Raw genomic sequence first — 24,248 nt, 5'->3', positions numbered from 1 at the left:
GGAAGTTCTGAAAAATGTTGGTAGGTGCCGCCACAACTAACTTCTGCCATCGAATATATGTAGTGCTGCTACACTGGCATGCTTTGCAGTCACACAGATAAATACTGGCGCCAAAACCTCTGCGTCAGTAAATAAATTTAAGAAAAGGTGGAAGACGAGCTTTTTTCTCCGCCCCGAGTTTCGACCACTGCATTTTTATACATTATCCAACAAGTAAATACAAATTCCGTACTGTTCATCTTCGAACGTAGCAGCATTTCAATGTACTACGAAAATACAACTGGCAAGACTGTTTGGGATGTTTGTCAATTTGGCCAACTCTACGTTCTGAATTTTTTCCTACCTGTGAGAAGAGATGGTTGCTAATAGGAAGTTTTATGAATTGTGAATCACATGTAGTATTCTCTTCACCATAAGAATAATACGAATATAAATGTTTTGCCATGTATTTTTTCGTGTTTGCTGCTATCTCATTTAAATCCTGTCTGCCTAATAAAGTACGAAACTAGAGTGAGACAACGGCAAATGCGGAAGAATGTATGTATCACGTCACGTTTATATTCGTATTATTCTTATGCCTAATAGTGATACAATCAGAAATGAAGCACGGCAATTGACTAGATTTTTAAATCTAAGATGACTCTAATTTCTGTGCAAAATGTAATGTACTAAAGAGGCGTCCAAAGATTTTCAAACGTAGAAAAATTTTTGCTAAACTCTCATTCAGAACATCTTCTATCATACGCAGTCTATTATTTGGTTCTTGTTGATCATTATCAAAGAAAGAAGCACTGTAAGTAACAACAAGTAGTAGTCGCTTGCCACTGTTTCGCTAATGAGATGATTCCTCTCTTTTTTTTATTTGTAAGCCGCAGTAGCGAGCACAAAAGCAAGCCATGCCACGAGCGGCGACATGCCGTAAACTCTCACTATCAGAATGCGACAAACAATGCATGACACAGTACAATAATGCATTTTCAGCTTAGAGTGACGTAAACACCTATAACAAAGAGAACGGCACTTACCAGATCAAAGAAAAATAACCAATCGATTCAAACCAGACGAAGCACGTGAAAAAGGAAGGGTACCCGTATAAATACGGACGGAGCGCCTGACGCATACCAATGGCTACCTGGTAAAGCTCAACTGCTAAGCTTACGACTCGAACCAAACTACTATAGCTGTATCGTCTTTCATTCGACCTAAATAGTGTCTCATATTACAATGGACCAACTTTGTTTTGATTTGGAGGTGCGGCCTAAAACATTTTTCTCCCCTTGAATTTCGAGTGCGGCTTAGATTCGGGAAAATTATTTCCTTGATTTCGAGTCCCATTTTTCAGGTGCGGCTTAGAATAGAGTGCAGCTTAAATTCGAGTAAATACGGTATAAATGTGTGAGGACTTCTGAAGCCCTGCTTATGCATTCATGGTGTAGGGGTAAACGTATTGAATTATACAAAAAACTTAAAACGATATCTCATTCAGACTTGATAGGAGGAATGTCACAGTGTTAGTGAAAGAATACTGGAAAGCAGTTTGAAATCAAACAAAAAAATTAAAGAATTTTTTTAAAAATGAAGACATACAAGGGCCTCGGAGACCCTGTATATGCATCCTAGCGTTAATCACAGATTACTTGCAGTAATGGTTTGCAAATAAACAGTGAAAATAAACCAAAGGTTGCTGAGTCCCTCTAGGCAACATGTGTTCCCTAATTACATTTCACTTGCCCATCAGACATGATTTTGGTAATACTTGGGTCCCTCGAGTACATGAAGATCATACAATGATTTCTCTGCTGTTACCACTGACTATAAGGTTCATATCTCAAAGGTCACCCAAATGGACCACACCAAACAAATCACACCATTTTTGTATTACTGAAGCTCATGTGTTAAATGTAAAATTACCTCCGCTATGGCCTGCAAGCTCCCAAAAAGTTACCTGTTCCATTGCAATTCTCTTAGCACAAGAATTTTCAATCTGTTGACCACACTGGTTTTTTACAATTATGTGCCTACTTTATTCGTAGAAAAGAATGTCTCACTATGGCACAATGTAAACAATTAAAGAGTCAAGAAAACCACTCACCAAATAGCATTGAGTCATTGCCAAGCACGTAAAAAACAATAAAAAGAATGAAAAGTGTTAAGATCATCATAAATTCAATAGAAATAAGTCATGTCACATACATGGTTTCTGCTGGTCATGGTTGGTTGGTTTGTGGGGGTTGAAGGGACCAGACCACAAAGGCCATCAGTCCCTATGCTGCCCATACACAACATCTTTATGTAGTACATTTCTTCAACTATGGGAAAAGGGAAATGGATGCCTTTTCAGTTCACAGACAGGTTGTATTTTCCCAGCATTTCTTGTCTGATACACTTATGGAAGGAGGCAAAATAACGTCAGTGAGCTCATGTTTATAGCATAGAGGTATTTATACCTTATTAAGGGAGGTCTTATTTGCAGTTATTAAGTGACATTTTATGTGAAAAAAACTCAACAGCTGGAGCTGTCAAATTGTGCGCCACAATGAAGAGACTACCCCCAAGCATCAAATGCTTTCAATATGTATTTGACAGTGACGATTTCATTGACCCCGTTATCAATGGCTGCAATACTTTTTGCAGCTTGATGGTATCAAATGCATCACCTCTGCCTAGCTCTCCCAATACCTGAAGAGGCCCAGAGGCTTAAATTGCTTCCTCTGAAACAGAAAGAGGTCACCTACAGTCTGTGAGATGAGTGATTGACATTGATAGTTCAAACAGCCAAATGGTACTGCTGTCTAACGTGGTTTACAGCAATTCATGCTTGTTTGCTACTGCAAGCGTTCTCTAGCAGCAGAAACAAAAGTGTCAATAACATGCACCTTGTATTTGTATGCATGAATTTATTTACAGTTGTTACTTGTAATATAAAATCTTGAAAAACTGAAAAGAGTTATTTAGCATCCAATATGCTGAAACATCATAAAGTTATTTGTTAGACTTCACAATGGAAATGAAAACTATTTTAGCTTTTCTTTCCATTGTTAAATATTAGGATTATTAAATAGTTCTCCAATGAGGAACACATTAATTTATCAGTGTCTTAACAGTTATAATATGAAGAAGGTACTCTCAATATGATGATACACATAGGTCAATGGCATGCTTCCACCTTACATTCCTGAGTGTGTTGTATTTATGCCAATGGGAAAACACCACTCACATTACTGTTAGAATATGATTTAGAACAGTCTTCTTCGGCACTGTTTGAACTATCACTACTCCCTCATGGATGTATAATTAATTTTTGACTCATTCGTCCACAACACCTTCATTTTTGGCTGCCTCTCTGATGACACTTGCAGTGGTCTTCAACGTTTGTCATTTGACTGTCGGCAGCTATGAGATGATTTTCAACTTCAGAGATCATGCAATAATTTTTTTTTTTTTTTTTTTTTTTTTTTTTACTATTTGCAGCAACATATTTTTTTATTTATGCTCATACACCTTTAATGACACTGAAGTGACAGTGGCACAGAGGATGGCCAAAGATCTCATGCCCATGCTTTTTAGAAATTTCATCAATTACGTATGTTAAAAATTGTGGTTTCTTTTGTGTCACAATTTTGAGCAATTCCACCTTTCTCAAAATCATTTATGAAAGCTACTTTTCATCGTTTCAGGCACTGAATATCACCATCTTTCTTTGTTGCCGGAGTTGGTGTCTTACCATGAACAATGGAATGACAAGGGACATTGTCCATAACAATCAACCGGTGGACTTATGAGATTTGTCATAAGTGATGTCTCGTACAACATTTGAAAAACAACATTGTTCATCTCATTGTAGTAATCACCTATCCTTTTTGAATGAAACACTGACAAGCATCTTGGCACAAAGCTATCTGATGTACCAGCATGTAAAACAATGATCCGTGTTCCTTTTCCAACAGGCACCTGAGCAGCTGAAGCCTATGTCTTACAGCTCTGTACGCAATGAAAATTTGCTTATTTTAAAAAGTAGTTTGGGATATATATACAGCAGAGTCCCACTAATCTGAACCCTGGATCCAAACGTTCAGTTAATACGAACATGAAAAATGTTAGTCTAAGTATGGAAAACTGTGCAGTAAACTGATGTACATACAAACTATTTTAATTTACACAGTACAGTAAATATGTATTAAAAAAATTGGCAAGAAAACATTAGGTTTAAACAATGCATAACAATGAAAGAAGAGCTGCTGAACTTGCTAAAATACAGCAGGCATTCTATCTCTACTTTTTAGATGACAAAAACTCATTGTTTTTTGGCGTAATGAAGACAGTCTATTATACAATGCATAGTTGTGCCATCGTCTCATAAACATCAAATCAGCAGCTGTCGCAGTGGGCTGTTGCCCCAAATAACGCAGCACGAGGTCAAGGGCTTCTGCTGGGTCACTGTGTGTACTTTGTCGCTTTCAGGCTCATAGTCACTTCCATCACAACAGTCCACTTCTTCCTGGTCTTGAGTGTCACAGCAGCAACTAAATCAGCATCAGAAAGGTTCTCCACACATCCCCATCTGCTGCCATCCACTCATCTACGTCTCCTTCACTAGCTTCTTCACATCCAGGGATGGTTTGTATCATTTTTAGTAGATTTTCCTCTTCATTTTCAACTAGATTGTCCTGAAATTCAAGAGGTTGGTTGGTTGGTTGGTTGTTTGGGGAAGGAGACCAGACAGCGTGGTCATCGGTCTCATCGGTTTAGGGAAGGAAGTCGGCCGTGCCCTTTCAGAGGAACCATCCCGGCATTTGCCTGGAGTGATTTAGGAAAATCATGGAAAACCTACATCAAGATGGCCGGACGCGGGATTGAACCGTCGTCCTCCCGAATGCGAGTCCAGTGTCTAACCACTGCGCCACATCGCTCGGTATTCAAGAGGTCTCCACTATTTTCTCAGAGTATTTTCTGAAATGTTCTGCCATGCCTCAGAAGCCCAATAAACAACATCCTTCACATTCGTCTTTTTTATTTTCTCCACTAAAGGAATGCTATCATCTTGGATCAGGATTCTTAAAAATTGTTTTCTGTAAATCAGTTTTAATGTTTGCAGTAGACCCTGTTCCATCGGCTGTAGAAGTGGTGTAACATTTGGTAGCAAAAACTTTGCCCCAATTTCTCCATCACATAATTGTTCAGAGCTGGGGTGAGATGGCGCGTTATCAATAAAAAGGATTGCACGTAGAGACAAATGATTTTCCTTAGAAAACTGTCGAACAGAGGGAACAAACTGGCTATGAAACCATTCTTTGTACAGCTTACCATTCATCCATGCTTTTTTCTGGTTGCGATAATATACGGGCAGGGACTTCATGATGCAGTTTTTAAAAGCTCTGGGCCTAGCAGATTTGCTGATCAGCATTAAAGGCAGCTTATGATTACCAGCAGTGTTGCTGCACGCTACTAAAGTCACACGATCTTTGCAGATTTTAAAACCAGGAGCATGATCTTCTGCTTTTGATGCCAGGCTTTTTGTTGGCAATGCCCTAAAATTAAGGCCAGTGTTGTCAGCATTATAAATTTGTTGGGGAGAATACTTTCCCTCTCTCATCATTTTTTCAAACTCATCCAAGTATTCCCTTGCTGCATCACGGTCAGAAGAAAGCTTCCCTCCAGTAATTGTTAGCTGGCGGATTCCATGGCGTTTTTTGAATCTGTCCGACCAACCTGTACTCTCACTAAAAGACTCATCACCATTAATTAACTTGTCCAGGTACACAGCCTTCTCCTGAACCAGTGCTCCATTCAAAGGAGTTCCCCTTTTTCTTTCCTGTGTAAACCACAGGAAAAGAGCTTCATCCACTTTATTGTACTGGGAGTGTTTCAAAGTCTGTCGAATTTCGAGTGTTTTTTTCCGAAGATGTTGCACAGGACTTTTCAAGCTTCACTCTGTTCTTCTTCCAATCACAAATGGTTGCTTTACCAAAACCCAGTTGTGTTGCAGTTTAGATACATTCTCACCATTGTCTATCTGCACATTATCACCACTGTCTATCCGCTGCAAAGCATTCAGTTTTTCTTTGAGAGTTAAAGTTGTATGCGTCCGTTTACTCATGACGAAAATACATACACCACTACACCTGAACTAATACAACTGTTACACGTGCCAGCGATCAATAACTAACATAACCAAGCACTTTGCGAGCCAACTAGAAGTGCACTAACTGCAGACACTACAAAGGTCCCAACAATGCACAACAACCGGAGCACGGAGTGATAGTGAGCCATTGTTCCCACACTTGTTACCATGGTATACCTACTTACCAGCTGGGTATACTTCATTCTCGTCACTGTAATTCCTGCTAATCCAAACAAATCGGTAATCCGAACAACATCCAGTCCCAATTAATTCAGATTAATGGGACTCTACTGTATATGACAATGAATAACATTTTTCTTGAAATTGACAAAGTTGTCACTTGATTCTATCTCAGACACTTCTTTCCTGGTGTGTGTAGGCTTGTTGTGCCACTCCCACACAATCTATACTACACTGTTTTTCCCTATTGGTACAACAGTATTCTTGCTCATTTCCAGTGCTGTGTATTCCTCTTAATAACCTGAGCAACTGGAAACAAGGGATCAACTTTTTCCTTTTCTTTCTCAAAGTAGTCACTCATCAAACACATGAATTCGCAGACCTGGCTGTGTAGTGCACACTTCTTCCGCTATTTCACTTCACATGTTGGGCTGGCACTGTTTGTTGCACTGAACATTGTTTAAAATGAAACAGAAGCAAATAAACACTAACAACAACAAATGAAATAAACTATGAAGTGAACTACTTAAACATACAACAAAACAACAGCACCAGACGTACATGAGACACTCATGGAACATTTCAGACGTGTGGGATATGTTTGCAGAGCAGCAACATAGCTGCTTCTACCTGCTCCAGTGCAGTCCATCTTTGGTTGGCTAGCTGTGGTTGCTTGGCAATGGAACAATACTAATGAGATGTTAGTACAAAATACTAGCCTCCCAGACTACAGATATTATGAAACATCAGATACACGCCTGGAAATTGAAATAAGAACACCGTGAATTCATTGTCCCAGGAAGGGGAAACTTTATTGACACATTCCTGGGGTCAGATACATCACATGATCACACTGACAGAACCACAGGCACATAGACACAGGCAACAGAGCATGCACAATGTCGGCACTAGTACAGTGTATATCCACCTTTCGCAGCAATGCAGGCTGCTATTCTGCCATGGAGACGATCGTAGAGATGCTGGATGTAGTCCTGTGGAACGGCTTGCCATGCCATTTCCACCTGGCGCCTCAGTTGGACCAGCGTTCGTGCTGGACGTGCAGACCGCATGAGACGACGCTTCATCCAGTCCCAAACATGCTCAATGGGGGACAGATCCGGAGATCTTGCTGGCCAGGGTAGTTGACTTACACCTTTTAGAGCACGTTGGGTGGCATGGGATACATGCGGACGTGCATTGTCCTGTTGGAACAGTAAGTTCCCTTGCCGGTCTAGGAATGGTAGAACGATGGGTTCGATGACGGTTTGGATGTACCGTGCACTATTCAGTGTCCCCTCGACGATCACCAGTGGTGTACGGCCAGTGTAGGAGATCACTCCCCACACCATGATGCCGGGTGTTGGCCCTGTGTGCCTCGGTCGTATGCAGTCCTGATTGTGGCGCTCACCTGCACGGCGCCAAACACGCATACGACCATCATTGGCACCAAGGCAGAAGCGACTCTCATCGCTGAAGACGACACGTCTCCATTCGTCCCTCCATTCACGCCTGTCACGACACCACTGGAGGTGGGCTGCACGATGTTGGGGCGTGAGCGGAAGACGGCCTAATGGTGTGCGGGACCGTAGCCCAGCTTCATGGAGACGGTTGCGAATGGTCCTCGCCAATACCCCAGGAGCAACAGTGTCCCTAATTTGCTGGGAAGTGGCGGTGCGGTCCCCTATGGCACTGCGTAGGATCCTACGGTCTTGGCGTGCATCCGTGCGTCACTGCGGTCCGGTCCCAGGTCGACGGGCACGTGCACCTTCCGCCGACCACTGGCGACAACATCGATGTACTGTGGAGACCTCACGCCCCACGTGTTGAGCAATTCGGCGGTACGTCCACCCGGCCTCCCGCATGCCCACTATACGCCCTCGCTCAAAGTCCGTCAACTGCACATACGGTTCACGTCCACGCTGTCGCGGCATGCTACCAGTGTTAAAGACTGCGATGGAGCTCCGTATGCCACAGCAAACTGGCTGACACTGACGGCGGCGGTGCACAAATGCTGCGCAGCTAGCGCCATTCGACGGCCAACACCGCGGTTCCTGGTGTGTCCGCTGTGCCGTGCGTGTGATCATTGCTTGTACAGCCCTCTCGCAGTGTCCGGAGCAAGTATGGTGGGTCTGACACACCGGTGTCAGTGTGTTCTTTTTTCCATTTCCAGGAGTGTATTTCAACACACGTCAAGTAGTGCATTACAGCAGATTACTGTTCTTTAAACATGATCGATCTTAATCCGTCAGACATATTGAAAAGCACCTGCGAAAGAGTGGTAAATGGCTCCAATCACTGTAGCCCACTCTACACACGCTAGCAATTCCTGAATGGAAGAGATTTCTGAAGTCTACCAGTAACACAGTTTATGGTGAGAGAAAGGCAGTAACATTCTGGTCGTTCATTAATGCACCACCAAGTCACTACAACATAGTTACACGGCTTTACAATACATACATTGTCAACAACAGACACCAGGAAGATATCATATTTATCAATCCAATCCCTTTTCCTACTAACATTACATAGGTTACTGACACCATCACACTTACAAATTAAGTACCGCTCAGCTATTGTTGATAGGAATGTTGTTTTACATGAAAGCTCACTCACCAACTGCAAATAAGTACTTACTTAATAAACTGAAAATAATTTCACTATACAAATATCGAAATCAGTGTAGTTATTTTGTCTGCTTACAGAAGAGAACTGGACAGGAAAACAGGAAATGCGCTGGAAATATATTTAGTCTGTAAACTGAATAGTGACCAGCGCTGGTTGTGGATGAAGTCGCCTTTCCAGAAAGAAGACTACAACTGCTGTACAAGACAACTAGTATTCAATTTACCCTGTAGTACTGTGTAACAATGGGCAGAGATTTATTCAGAATCTGTCCATATATTTTTCTTGCATTTGTATTATAGCAATCATATTTGTGTTCAATGAAGTGTTCACACACTTTGCGAAAAATACCACCCCCCTCCCCCAAGCATCTCTGCACTGCGTTGTCGGTAATCCGTATGGAGTTGCTTTTTGTGACAAAGTGCAGTAGGGAGAAATAGTGTTAACACACTTTGTGAAAATACCCCCCCCCCCCTCCAAAGTATCTCTGGACTGTGTACCAGTGATCCATATGCAGTTGATTTTTGTGACGAAGTGTGGTAGAGAGAAAGGGGAATAGGCCGCTTGCTCTTCATTTTGCAGATCTGGCAACCTACGGTCCCTCACACAGGTAACCTTGACCCCCACTTTTCCACCCTGTTACATCCCCAAAACACACACAAATGCTATTTTTAATAATATGCAAATTTTTCCAGCCTCTGCAATGTGGAAACTATAAGGGACAATCAGAAAGTTCCATTCTGAGAGCATTGCTGCAGTGCATATGCAATGTAGTTCCCTCAGATGCACATAAATGAGCACCGACATGTAAGTAAGGGACTAGTATGGCATTTGTGTCTGTCTTTTTCATGTAAAAGAGTGTATTAGCAATTGTAATTATAAATGGATTCTTCAAAATCGACGGTTCAGCTGGTTAAACGAGATATTTGGTGAGCAACATCCTTTATTTTGTCCTAGTGGTTTATCTACTTGTAGAACACCCAACTGTAGTGAAAAGTTTCCAACCGATACTTAGTGAACAATTTTTCTTTCCTACAGTACGTGGCGTAGCGGGTAGAGCTGTAGGTAAGAGGAACAACGGTCAAGTGTATTCAAAACAGGCCGTTGCGTAAGCGTGAGGGACATGCGTCCCTGAATATTTATCCGTATTTTCGTGTGACAACTAGCCTAAGATTTGAAATTGACAGTACATCAAAGGAAATAGTGCTCATTCATGTGCATTGTTGGCATTTCTCGTTTTTCATTAATACTGATATGCATGGGCATAACTGAACATTCTTGCACACCTACGAACACTCTGCTGCAATCTGCACAGTAAAAGATTTGTGTGTTGTTCTGTTAAACAATGGTTTTGCCTGCCAATGTCAAGCTCCAAAGAAATGCACTACCTGCATTATTTGCCAGTTTCAGTTAACTAGTAGCACTTGAAGTGACAACATCACTAACACTCAACAAAAAGATTAAAGTAATTGAGGCGAGTGAGAAAGACAAAATCTCTGTGCATGAAATAATGTTGTATTTCACATGTGGTAAAACACAACTTTATCATACATTACGAAACAAAGGCAAGATACAGAATGAAAGGGAAAGACAAATGGAGAGAAAGATGTAGAAGACAGGAAATGAAGAAATTAATGAGATAGTGTGGGAATGGTTTGTAAGTGCGCAGGCAAAAGACTCACCTTTGTACGGGCCCATGTCACAGAGTGAGTCTTGGAAATACACAGTGTAAGGCATTCATAAGGTGCCTGGACAGTTTCAAAGCTAGACACAACATTGTGTGGACTGAAGTGTCTGGGGAAGTTAAGGATGTGCAGGGAAGTGTAGCAACAGAATGGAAGACAATACTGTACAATCTAACTGTGAATTATGACCTAAAAGATATGTTCAGTGTCGATAAAATGGGACTGTTTTACTGCATACTACCTTCAAAACTGCAAACAATTAGAAGTGAAAAGTGCACCGACGGAAAAATGTCAAAGGAAAGACTTACTGACTGCTGTATACAAACATGTTAGATGAAATGAAGAAGCCACTGGTGATTGGAAAAGTGGCAAAACTGCGTTGTTCCAAAAACATAGATGTCAGTAATCTTCCAATCTCATGGTGAAGCAATAAAAAGGCGTGGATGGTGAATGGTCTTATGGAAGACTAGCTGGGCTCTTTTAATGCCAAAGTCAAGAAAGGAAATCACAAAGTTCCCTTTTTCCTAGACAACGAAACATGCCACCTGAATGTTAAGTATCAAATGTGAAATTGGCTCTGTTTCTACCAGGTTGAACCAGCCTCACTCTACCCATGGACCAAGGGTTATTTACAAATTCAAGTCCCATTATAGCTGATTATTGTTGCAGTCTCTTATTCTTAGTGTTGAAGAAGCTGAAAGTGCATTTGCTCTTGCACAGTCAATTTCTGTCCTGGATGCCGTAAATTGGATTGGCACTAAGGGAAGTAAAGCCCGAAACTGTTAGCAAGTGCTCCAAAAAAGCGGGTTTTGTAGGTCAAGAACAAGGCGCCTCTGTGGTCATCAAAACTCAAGCAACTGCAGACGATCACATTCGAAGTGATGACCTGTCAACTTGTTTCACCTTTATTGCAGCAAAAGATTTAACAGAAATCCACGACACAGAAGATGATCAATAAGAAACAAAGGAAGGAGAAGAGGAGCAAAATAATGTTACTAGAACATACCTGACAAATTCTATGTAGCCTAGTAAGTTTTGTGTAATCTGGAAAGTTATCAAATATGGAAAATTATTTTAGTCGCATGTGATTCTATTTTGAGCATGTTTTAAAGTATATATCTTTACTCTTCATATACCCTTTCAGCAACATATGTTGTCTCTTCTTTCACTTCTGTTTAGTTTTTCATTCCTTCTTTTTCTCCAGTATGATAACAGAATATTCTTTAATTTTCTTATCTTGATCACTCACAGTCTTTGGTTCCTAATTATCTAAATTAAATTGAGATTTTTTCCCGTAGCTATTCATTTGTATCATAACCTATTACTCAATCCATTCATATGAAGTCCTGTAGTAATTATTTTCATGAAATTTGTATTTTTCCTCTTACACTTGGTTGATTACAGTCATTTTCCAATAGCAAATTTATTTCACCTACAATCAGTCTCAACAACACACAAACTGGGAGCTACAAACTGCAATAGTCTGCAAAAATGTATTTTCTTATATTCAAACAATGAAAAATCTGGGATGGAATGTACAATTGGCAATGGTGGTACTGCTCGCAGTGTGGCTACAGTTACCTTAGACTGCAGTCGTGTGTGTGTGTGTGTGTGTGTGTGTGTGTGTGTGTTCTATTTTTGAAGAAGGTCTTATGGGCTGAAAGCTTTATTTGCCTATGTGTGACTCAGCATCTCCACCATATGGTGAGTAACAACTTTCCTTTTCTTATATTCAGTAATTTCACAGCAATGATATAATTTCAAGCTAGCAAGAAAGCATATTCCAGTTGAAGATAGGTCAACTTATTTTCTATCTAAAATGCGTTATGACTATTTCAAATACACTAATAACTTTTGCTTATATAAAACTGCCTTACTGACCTACAGTGACAATACAACATATATATCTACCTTGAGGCCTTGTGTTGGTGTGAACTCCTCCACAACAGTGCTGCGATCAAATCGACTGTATGCACCATCCCTAAGGCTAACCAGGCCACCGCCACGCATCTTTACCTCGAGGCAGTACATGCCCTGGTATGAGAGGCGTAACATTGTTGATGACTGAGGGATTATCGTAAATGTTTGTACTGGAACCTGTGGTCGCTATATGAAGCAAATTACACAATTAAGAAGCATACAAGCTGTAATTAAAGAGTCATCCCTATAGATATTATTACATAATTAGATAATGAAATCAACACAAACAAAACATGGGATTTTCAAACATGAAGAACAAAATGTATGTCCATAGCAACAAGATTATTAACTGTTCTGATATACTTCTTGCTATCCTTTTATTTGGGTAATACGTCTCCTGTTTACTGCATTATTAACAAACATAGACAAACAACTCCAAGCAACATTTGAGTTTAATTAAGAAAGATAGAACTTTACAAATATAGAAGATACAGTGCAATAGTGTTTGAACTAAAAACTGCACAACCTCAATTTCAAATTTTTGCATACCGAATTTCGGACTCCCAGCTGTGGCAGAGTGGGTAATTTGCTGATGGAGATGAGAGGTTCATAAGTCTCATGCAGGATGTGTACAATTTGGGCCAAGTTACGGTGACGATTTAAGTGGGCTTCCAGTTGCTCTCTCATCAGAGAATGTGCATTCACACAATTGTTAGCAGCTCCTAGAAAGAAAGAAAAGCATTTACTTATTTAAATGCTTCTAAAATTATGATCCATACAGTATGACTAAAACCTGCTTTGTGTGAATAAAAGGGGGTGTACACTCGTTTTCCTGTCAAATTTAGAATTCCATGTACGCACACACGCACACGCGCACGCACACACACACACACACACACACACACACACACACACACACACACAGAGAGAGAGAGAGAGAGAGAGAGAGAGAGAGAGAGAGAGAGAGAGAGAAGTAGAACGCAAACTCAAAACCTATGCCACAATATTAGCTTATTCATTGAGCTCCATTTCTTAAGATTCCTATAAGATAAAGAAAACAATACATTAATATTTCTTGTTCTCAACTGAAATAACAGTCCCCAGATATACAGTGTTCAGGCATGTGAATGTTTTTAGAAAGTCAGCAGCTGCAGTCACTGTTGCCGAAGAACACTTGGTGATACTGTAACTACATACTCCACTTCAGTTGTGTAACTTATCTGAACAACAATTTATGTTTTCAGGTGCCTTCAGAACCTCTTATTTAGCATGTGATATGGAATAGGTTTATTCCTCATGTGAAGTGGCTTCCAAATGCTCATATACAATATATTCAAATTCATATATGTACAGGGCTATTACAAATGATTGAAGCGATTTCATAAATTCACTGTAGCTCCATTCATTGACATATGGTCACGACACACTACAGATACGTAGAAAAACTCATAAAGTTTTGTTCGGCTGAGGTCGCACTTCAGGTTTCTGCCGCCAGAGAGCTCGAGAGCGCAGTGTGACAAAATGGCGACAGGAGCCGAGAAAGCATATGTCGTGCTTGAAATGCACTGACATCAGTCAGTCATAACAGTGCAACGACACTTCAGGACGAAGTTCAACGAAGATCCACCAACTGCTAACTCCATTCGGCGATGGTATGCGCAGTTTAAAGCTTCTGGATGCCTCTGTAAGGGGAAATCAATGGGTCGGCCTGCAGTGAGCGAAGAAACGGTTGAACGCGTGCAGGCAAGTTTCACGCGTAGCCCGCAGAAGACTACGATTAAAGCAAGCAGGGAGCTAAACGTATCACAGCCGACGGTTTGGAAAATCTTACAGAAAAGGCTAAAGCAGAAGCCTTACCGTAACAATTGCTACAAGCCCTGATACCCGATGACAAAGTCAAACGCTTTGAATTTTCGGCGCGGTTGCAACAGCTCATGGAAGAGGATGCGTTCAGAGTGAAACTTGTTTTCAGTGATGAAGCAACATTTTTTCTTAATGGTGAAGTGAACAGACACAATGTGTGAATCTGGGCGGTAGAGAATCCTCACGCATTCGTGCAGCAAATTCGCAATTCACCAAAAGTTAACATGTTTTGTGCAATCTCACGGTTTAAAGTTTACGGCCCCTTTTTCTTCTGCGAAAAAAACGTTACAGGACACGTGTATCTGGACATGCTGGAAAATTGGCTCATGCCACAACTGGAGACCGACAGCGCCGACTTCATCTTTCAACAGGATGGTGCTCCACCGCACTTCCATCATGATGTTCGGCATTTCTTAAACAGGAGATTGGAAAACCGATGGATCGGTCATGGTGGAGATCATGATCACCAATTCATGTCATGGCCTCCACGCTCTCCCGACTTAACCCCATGCGATTTCTTTCTGTGGGGTTATGTGAAAGATTCAGTGTTTAAAACTCCTCTACCAAGAAACGTGCCAGAACTGCGAGCTCGCATCAACGATGCTTTCGAACTCATTGATGGGGACATGCTGCGCCGAGTGTGGGAGGAACTTGATTATCGGCTTGATGTCTGCCGAATCACTAAAGCGGCACATATCGAACATTAGTGAATGCCTAAAAAAACTTTTTGAGTTTTTGTATGTGTGTGCAAAGCATTGTGAAAATATCTCAAATAATAAAGTTATTGTAGAGCTGTGAAATCGCTTCAATCATTTGTAATAACCCTGTATAATGATCCCTGTTTTACACTCCATGAAGCAAGAAAGTTTCACTCTAGCAATTTCAGCTGGACATAAATCAATTTATTAGAGCATACAAAGATTTGTAGGTTCTCACATTCTGCTGGCAGAAATATTCCCCAATAAATTTAGCTACGTAACTTTTGACACAAAGCTATAAAGATCACAAAATTCTTAAGACTAGAACCAAAGAGAACTGTGTTGAAAGTTCCTCTCACAGGTACCAACTGTGCTCTGGAATGGTACTCAAAATTGGATCCCTATCTTCCATGAGAAATGCTTTTACAGCCTAATGTACTTCCTCATGCTACTTGGTGTCACATACATCTTCACTCTGTGTGAATTCTTCTACTTTTCAAAATCCAGATAGATTTTCCTGCATACCATGCTGGACTAGGAAGAAGGATGCAGAAGGGCAGTGTCATGACCAATGGACTGTTTATAAAAAGAATTTTCCACTGTACAATGGAGTGCATACCACAATGAACTGTGCTGTTAAAAGAGAGCCAAAAGCAACAAACTAAAGAAAAACTTGCATCTCTAACTTTTCAAATCTTTATATAAAAAACAAAAAATATATAGTAAAAAAAAAAATCTGTTACAGAGGAGGGTCATCACCTTACCAGTTCCCAACACATGAACATCTGAAGAAGGACTAATGCACACATTTAATTTATGAACGTTTTGAATCCCTTCAAAGACAGGGCACAGGAAAATGTTTATTTACAGGCATGGAAGGGAAGGGAATGTCATTTCAAACCTTGGATCTGGAGAGGCCAATCACAGAAATGATTAGGAAATAACTATGGGCTATCACAATTAAAATTCCAGAGTATTAATAAGTGTGGTACTTACTGCCGATAGGTTTAACAGAGGAGGAAGAAGATACGTAAATATAAAAATAACATGGACAGAAGAGGGGGATGGGAGGGGGAATAATTTGTCTATAATAAGTAAACAGCTTGGAAAAGGTGCAAAAGAAAAGAAAGGGAAAGGTTAAGGCTCAGTATGTAGAGAAAATGAGATAAAAGCAAATTGTATTTTTACATAAATACTGAATCCAGGGGTACCAAGACAATTATAATGCAGAAAGTAAATAGAGGAGAGAGAGAGGAAAGGTCTTGAAAGATAAATGGAGGAACATATTAGTGCATAATATGATCAAAAGGATAGTGACAGAAACATATACTGAGGAGTCAGTTCCCAACTTTGGTGTCAGTATGGATGATCCTCATGAACTAAGTAGTTAAATGTATATAAAAGACCCAGTGTTTGTGTTTCACAGCATGGTCACCATCAGAACAGTGCTTGTTGCGTGTGTGTGAACAATTCCTCTTTGGCTATTCATTGCTACTGATAGCTTGATACTGGACACACCAATATATGTGCCAGTCATGATTTACATTATTTATGCCAATAATGTATGTTTTACCAGTGCAGAGACTTTAATATGAGCTACTTGTGCAGGTTCAAACTATAATAGTGCCAGTGAGAGGCCAGGTAAACCAAAACCAACACAAGAACCGTTAAAGTCAGTAGTTTCCGTGCTTGTGCTCAGCCTCTGCAAATGGATTAAGCATTCAGCTGGTAAACAATGCATCAGTTTATTTAAATGGTTCTAGTGCAGGATCATTTGTCCACATTTGTGTGGTATACTCCAAAACGAAGTCCTGCACTACAGTCCAGTCCTTTCCTGTGAGTTTCTCCAGTTTTGTTATGATCAGTAGCCTGAGATTTATATCTTTGTCTTTTCAATGGTTTGATAGACAATAAATGCATTGTGTAATGAAATATTTAATTAGCTCCCTAAGCATTTTCATGTGTCACTTTACATCTTTTATCTCCTTCCATGGGGAAAGGTTTCTGATTTCTTCTGACTCGTTCACTTTCCGACAAAGATTTCCTTATATTTAGCTGGCAAAGTCATCTCAACAGATGTCAGAGAAATGCAAAGTCTTATCAGTGGTTCATTGATCACATCCTAAATTTTCCAAGTACAAACATGAGATATTCCAATGTAATTTTAATAATAAATGACAAAGCTGTAATATTTGTGAGAAGTAAAGTGAACATAGTATATATCTTTAAGCAGAAAACACACACACACACACACACACACACACACACACACACACACACACACACACACACACACACAAAAAACCCAATTCATTCATCGTGGCATGTTTCCTTTTTCCAAAGCTTGGCTTTAAAAATGGTCTTTTGCAGATGCATGTCTGTGGACTAAATGGCTCCTCTATTTGGTGAGTGGTAAACTACCTAATGTACATATTTTGGATTCAGTACAGGACATTCCACTGTAGTATTTACAAAATTATCTGAATCTTCGATCAGTTTAATAAAATAAGCTTAATACACAGACTTAATGGTAAATTAATTTATGTATGGTCAAATTTTCTTTGATCGAGAATTTTGGGGTTTTTATCATTAGTGGTAAATGCAGCACACACAAGCACCATTACATGAAATTTAAATGTTTCAGCAATTAACATTCTGCAAAACATGAAGTGTGCCACAATATTATCCAGAATAAACATATGCTTACCAAAAACTAGCTTGAAAGCTTTATCAGAACTGTTCCAGTGGACTGTGACTGTGGCACTTCTGTCAGGACCATATCCCAAAACAAGTCTGCTGTAGCTGTATGACTTGATGCTCACGATGTTGGAGAGATTGTATTTTTCTACAATAGTAAAAAACAAATATACATAGAAAAACACAAAAATTAGCAACAGAACAAACAGAACAGTAAATACAAGTGAATAACATAACATTAAAGTAGCTTGATGGATATACACATAATTAATAACAACGATCCATAGAGGCATGGAAATGATGTACATCAACTTTAAATATGACACTCACACATAAAAATCAAACCCATCAATCCCAAATCCTCCAACAAATGTCTCAAGTTGTTCCACAGCATGCCTGCTTTAACACAAATCTTTGAATGAATGGCAAGTACAAAAAGTCAGTTAAAATTCAATTGTGAATTTTCAGACAAATGTCATGAGCACAAATGCACTCATATTCAAAATTTCAGATGCTGTGTCTATATTGACTTCAACAAAATAGCATAGGTCATACTTGTGCAGATATTAAGTCATGAAATATTTCAACAACAGCTTGCATGTTAAATTGTGCTGACATATTACATGCTAATAACAAATTTTATCCAAATTGTAGTAACCAAGTAATACATGAAACCGTTCCAGCAATACACGGAACAATTGATGTTAGTGGTGCAAATTAAAAGAACATAGTGAGAGTGTGTCGTCACTGCTCTGCGTTTATATAGGTCCAAACCACCAGTAGAAGCTGCAACTGAGACCATACTGTGTGCATGCTTCCTACAACCAGGCTCTACTGGTCGGCCCGTACTGATACACTTCGTGGTTGATTGAAGTACAAACATTCAGCGACACTACACTGGGCATGCTCGCACTCACATGCACTAGTAGCAGGATACAGCACAAATAATTCTGTCTGCTGCTCAAAAATATGAAAATGAAGACTGCAAAAATCGTAACTACTGCTAATTGTTTCACTTTCTGCCAACCCTTTTCCACATCTTTTATTCTCTCTTGCACCCACCTGCTTTCTCTCTCCACCTTTGTCACTTTCATGTCTCTATTTTTTTACAATTTTATATGGATTTATCTCCTCCTCCTTCCCTGCCATTTTTCAATTTGACTGATTTACATTCCAGGGTGCACTACAGATTGTAGCTCTAATCTTTCACTGCAGCCTAGCCAAACTCATAATTTATGCTCTGGAAAGTGTTAGTTGTTACAGACAATTGTTACTTCTAACTTATTATCTAGAATTTTTACATCTCCTGGCTCATTATGAACTGTTATTGAGAAAATACTTTACTATAAAAGAAAAATAATAAATTTGAGCTACAGCCAGAGCTTCAGCTTTTTGTCTTGTTGTCTCTCTTCACAGTTGCACAATTGATCTTACCATCTCTTCTTATGTATTTCCAAGGTTTGCTTTCCTTTTCATACAAAATCGTTTTTGGTTATAGTTATTCTTGTGTTTGTTATTTGGTTGTTCTTCCTAATATCCCTAGTACTGCATCCTCATTTCAAGTGTTCAAAATTTTCAATTCTGTATAAATATCTTTGTTTCTTTTCATTTTATTGAACTGTACATCTCATCCCTCACAAATTGACCACATTTCTTTGGAGCATTGCATGAATAGAGGAGGGCAGTATGAGGATGCAGTACTAGGGATATTAGGAAGAACAACCAAATAACAAACACAAGAATAACTATAACCATAAACGATTTTGTATGAAAAGGAAAGCAAACCTTGGAAATACATAAGAAGAGATGGTAAGATCAATTGTGCAACTGTGAAGAGAGACAACAAGACAAAAAGCTGAAGCTCTGGCTGTAGCTCAAATTTATTATTTTTCTTTTATAGTAAAGTATTTTCTCAATAACAGTTCATAATGAGCCAGGAGATGTAAAAATTCTAGATAATAAGTTAGAAGTGGCAATAACAAAATATGTATGTTTTTGAAATAAAATGTCTCACAATGATATATTCCTATTAACATTGTTCTAGAATAGCTCATATTCTATGTCATAAATGATTTGACTTGAGTCATAACTAACTCAAAAATTGGGATTCTTTCCTGAAGAACGTAATGACTATAAAGCATGGTTCTTAGACATTAGCTGCCATTAATGACTTACCTAATTATGTGAAAGTAACTACTTGACAATGCTAAAGATAAAAAGCTTAAGACTCCTCAACCTGAAATGTGGTATGTGTGTGACTTTCTCTTACCTTTGAATAACCTTACCCAATACAAAAATAAGAGAACTACAGTTTATCCTGGGCTCTGAACTACAATACAACTAGGCATTCTTCACATTGACAAATAACTGCCATAGATGAAAGAAGTGATGTGTGATACAGAAAAATCATAATTGACTGTCTACTGAATCCATGAACTTTGGATTTGATTTCTGACAGTTTTTTGTTCATCAGCTCACACTAGTTATTCCAAAATATGTTCGACTGAACATACACTCTAAGATAAAAAAACAAACTACACAGGAGTTACGCAAATTAAGCACAAATTGATTTACATACAGGTATCGATGGAAAATACGAAATTGTAAACTTTGTCAGCCAATGGATGAATGTGTGATGCTGCAGCGCAATTTCACCACACAACTGGCAAGGATGGTACATAGGGGACATGTAGGTATCAGGGCACAAATTGCAAATTTCAATTCATGGACTCAGTTAGGCAGCAACTATGCCTTGCAGACAGGTGCATGAACAATATATGCAGATGTCAGAGAGGACATGTAGTTGGTCTCAAAGAAGCTGGTTGGAGTACTCGGTGAACCACTTGACATTTGAATAGGAGTGATGCCCCTATTCGACAACACTGGCAGGAATGGGTGAGTCACAGCCGAACACAGCACCAACAAGGAAGCGACTGAACTAAAGAGACAACAGAATGTGAGAACCAAGTAATTGTCACAGAGGCACTCAGGGTCCAGGAATGGTATTCCTCATTGGTCTGCCATGTAACTGATGCTAAAGTAACCACAAGAACAATTAATAGGCAGATCACAGAAAGGCGACTGAGCTTACGGTGCCCCTTGTGTTGAATACCACTGACTTCTGCACACCAACAAGCCTATTTGCAGTGGTGTCAGGCACATTCAGCCTAGAATCTCATTGACTGGAATAGAGCTGTCTTTAGTGATGAGTCCTGCTTCAAACTGAGCCCCTATGACCAGCACAGATGTGTCTAGAGAAGCCACAGACAGTGGTGGGATACCAACATGACTGTCGTCTGCCTATGGCTCAACAACCAGGAGTGTTGGTCTGGGGTGTCATTTCGTTTCATAGCACGACCCCTTTGGTCATCATCTGCAGCACCTTCATAGCACAGTGGTATGTAGATGATGATCTACACCCCATTTTGTCACCCTTCATGGCATGCCATCCTGGGCTTACATTTCAGCAAAATAATGCCTGCCTGCTCATGGAGAGAGTTTCTACTGTTTGCCTTCATGCTCATCAAATTCTACCTTGACCAGCTAGGCCATCAGATCTCTTCCCAGTTGAGAAGGTTTGGAATATTTATTATGGGTAGGGCCATCCAACCAGCTCAGGATTTTGACATTCTAATATTTTAATTGGACAGAATTTGGCACAATAGCTCTTAGAGGGACACCCAACACTTCTATCAATCAATGCCAAGGTGAATAATTGCTTGCATAATGGACAGGTGTTACACCCGGTATTAGCATGAGTCCACCAATTCCAACTACAGCTGACTGATATTATAGTCATATGATATTATGTTTTCTCATTTGTAAAATGCGCAATATTACATTTTTGAATATTTAAAGGAAGTTGCCAATTTTTGCACCACTTTGAAATCTTATGAAGATTTGACTGAGTATTTGTGCAGCCTCCATCAGACAGTACTTCATTATCCATACAAGGTCTGTTCAAAAAATTCCAGAACATTCGTAATTTTGTGCAAATGGTGTGTTGGAGCAGAATGCAGTTGGCATTCCTGCACATGCCTGGTTTAATACATAACTGCCGGAAGTTTCATTGTTGTATGTCTGCTAGTTATTGTTCAATGCTGTATTGAGAAGAATGTTACGTCACACAGTTTGTGAATTTCGAGATGGCAGAGTTAGAGGAGCAACCTGTCTGCATTAAATTTTGCATGAAACTCAAGAAAACCTTTACAGAGACAGCCTAGTGACGTAGGAAGCCTACAGTGATGAGTGCTTAAGCCGTACTCAGTGTTACAAATGGTTCACATAGTTTAAAAATGACCAAAAAGAAGTTCACAATGACCCCTATTCAGAACGCCCTTCAACATCTACTGACAACGCTCATGTCCGGAATGTCGATAAAATTGTGCATTCCAATCAAAGACTGACTGCCCAAGAGATTGCAGAAGAATGTAACATTTCAGTTCAATCTTGTTAAGAAATCTTGACAAAGCATATTGGAATGCATTGTGTTACTGCCAAATCCAACCCACAGCTCATGAGTCAGGATCAGAAACACCTTTGCCTTGAAATCTGTGAAGAACTTTTGGACTGTGTAAATGACAATGAGATATTCCTTAAGCGCAACATAACTGGTGATGAGACATGGGTCTATGGTTATATGTTGAGACCAAGGTTCAATCTTCAAAATGAGTCAGGAAAGGTTCTCCAAGACCAAAAAAAGCTTGTCAGCCACGATGATAGTTTTCTTTGACTTCGAAGGATTAGTTCATCAGAAATTTGTGCCACAGGGACAAATTGTTATTCAGTGGTACTACCGGGACACGTTGCGATGCCTGTGAGAAAATATGAGAAGGAAAGAGCTCGAAATATGGCAAGACAATTCATGGCTCTTGTATTATAATAATGCACCCACACATTCACACATGTTGGTGTGTGACTATTACACAAAAAGCAAAATCAATGTGCTGCCTCATCCTCTGTATTATCCAGATCAGGCCCTTGTGGACTTCTTTTTTTTTTTTTTTTTTTTTTTTTTTTTTTTTTTTTTTTTTTTTTTTTTTTTTTTTTTTTTTTTTTGCAAAGTTGGAAATCCCATTGAATGTATGAAGATTTGCATGATAGCCGAGATAAAAGAAAACTCAACAGACATTGCTTCATGTGGTCCAGCCGGAGGCATACCAAGACTGCTTCCAGAAGTGGGAAACAGCATTGGGAGCAGTATATCAATTATGGAGGAGAGTATTTCGAAGGAGACTGTACATGAAAGGTAAGTGTAGAAAAATTTTGTGGACAAAGCTCCAGAATTTTTTGAATAGAACTTGTATCTGCATCATCTGCGAAAAGTCTGAGGGTACTACATCAGTAGCATTCTAAAAAAATGTACATGATAGTTATAAGAATAATGTGCATAGATAGTCCCAGAGAAACCGTCAAATCCTCCTTTGCCATACTGTTGATACACTTCTACACCTACAAGTGCAGTTGAATGAAATAGAAGGTGTCTTGAAAGGAGGCTATAAGATGAACATCAACAAAAGCAAAACGAGGTTAATGGAATGTAGTCGAATTAAATCAGGCGATGCTGAAGAAATTAGACTAGGAAATGAGACACTTAAAGTAGTAAAGGAGTTTTGCTATTTGAGGAGCAAAATAACTGATGATGTTTAAGTAGAGAAGATATAAAATGTAGACTGGTAATGGCGAGGAAAGCGTTTCTGAAGAAGAGAAATTTGTTAACATCAAGTGTAGATTTAAGCATCGGGATGTCTTTTCTGAAAATATTTGTATGGAGTGTAGCCACGTATGGAAGTGAAACATGGACAATAAATAGTTTAGACAAGTGAGTAGAAGCTTTCGAAATGTGGTGCTAAGAAGAGTGCCGAAGATCAGATGGGTAGACCACGAAACTAATGAGGACTTACTGAATAGAACTGGGGAGAAGAGGGATTTGTGGTACAACTTGACTGGAGAAGAGATCGGTTGATAGGACATGTTCTGAGGCGTCAAGGGGTCACCTATTTGGTTTTGAGGGCAGCGTGGATGGTAAAAATCATAGAGGGAGACAAAGAGATGAATACACTAAGCAGATTCAGGAGGATGTAGGTTGCAATAGGTACTTCAAGATGAAAAAGCTTGCACAGGATAGAGTAGCATGGAGAGCTGCCTCAAACCAGTCACTGGACAGAAGACCACCACAACAACAACAACAACAACAACAAAAACAAATAAGTGCAACCGGCAAACAGACAAGTGCAATTTAGCAGAATATGAGACTAAGTGGTACACAAAATAGTTAACAAATCTGACAGACAACAAAAGTTTCTTTCTGATGTAACTATAAAAAAACACAAAAGTGCTTCTTATACAAGTCCATAAAATTTTTTAATGCCATACCCCAACATATCAGGGATCTTCCAATTCAACAATTCAAAAAAAGTAAAAGAATTTCTTCTTGAGCTCAGCATTTAATGAAACTGATGA

At 39.5% G+C, this 24,248-nt stretch overlaps 1 protein-coding gene across 1 annotated transcript in view; it reads right to left on the bottom strand.

Annotated features, from left to right (window-relative positions):
- Positions 1-24,248, bottom strand: part of LOC126457068 (mediator of RNA polymerase II transcription subunit 14) — a 183,043-nt gene that overhangs the window by 33,602 nt on the left and 125,193 nt on the right. The window contains exons 17-19 of the mRNA XM_050093067.1: positions 17,797-17,934; positions 13,078-13,250; positions 12,520-12,714 (exon numbers count right to left, since the gene is read on the bottom strand). Of these exons, the coding sequence (XP_049949024.1) occupies positions 12,520-12,714; positions 13,078-13,250; positions 17,797-17,934 (506 nt within the window). The remainder of the gene's footprint in view (positions 1-12,519; positions 12,715-13,077; positions 13,251-17,796; positions 17,935-24,248) is intronic.

The sequence above is a fragment of the Schistocerca serialis genome, chromosome 2 (genome assembly GCF_023864345.2).
Source record: "Schistocerca serialis cubense isolate TAMUIC-IGC-003099 chromosome 2, iqSchSeri2.2, whole genome shotgun sequence".
Lineage (NCBI taxonomy): Eukaryota > Metazoa > Arthropoda > Insecta > Orthoptera > Acrididae > Schistocerca > Schistocerca serialis.
Note: the sequence above shows the minus strand (reverse complement) of the source record. Positions and strands in the feature narration are given on the sequence as shown.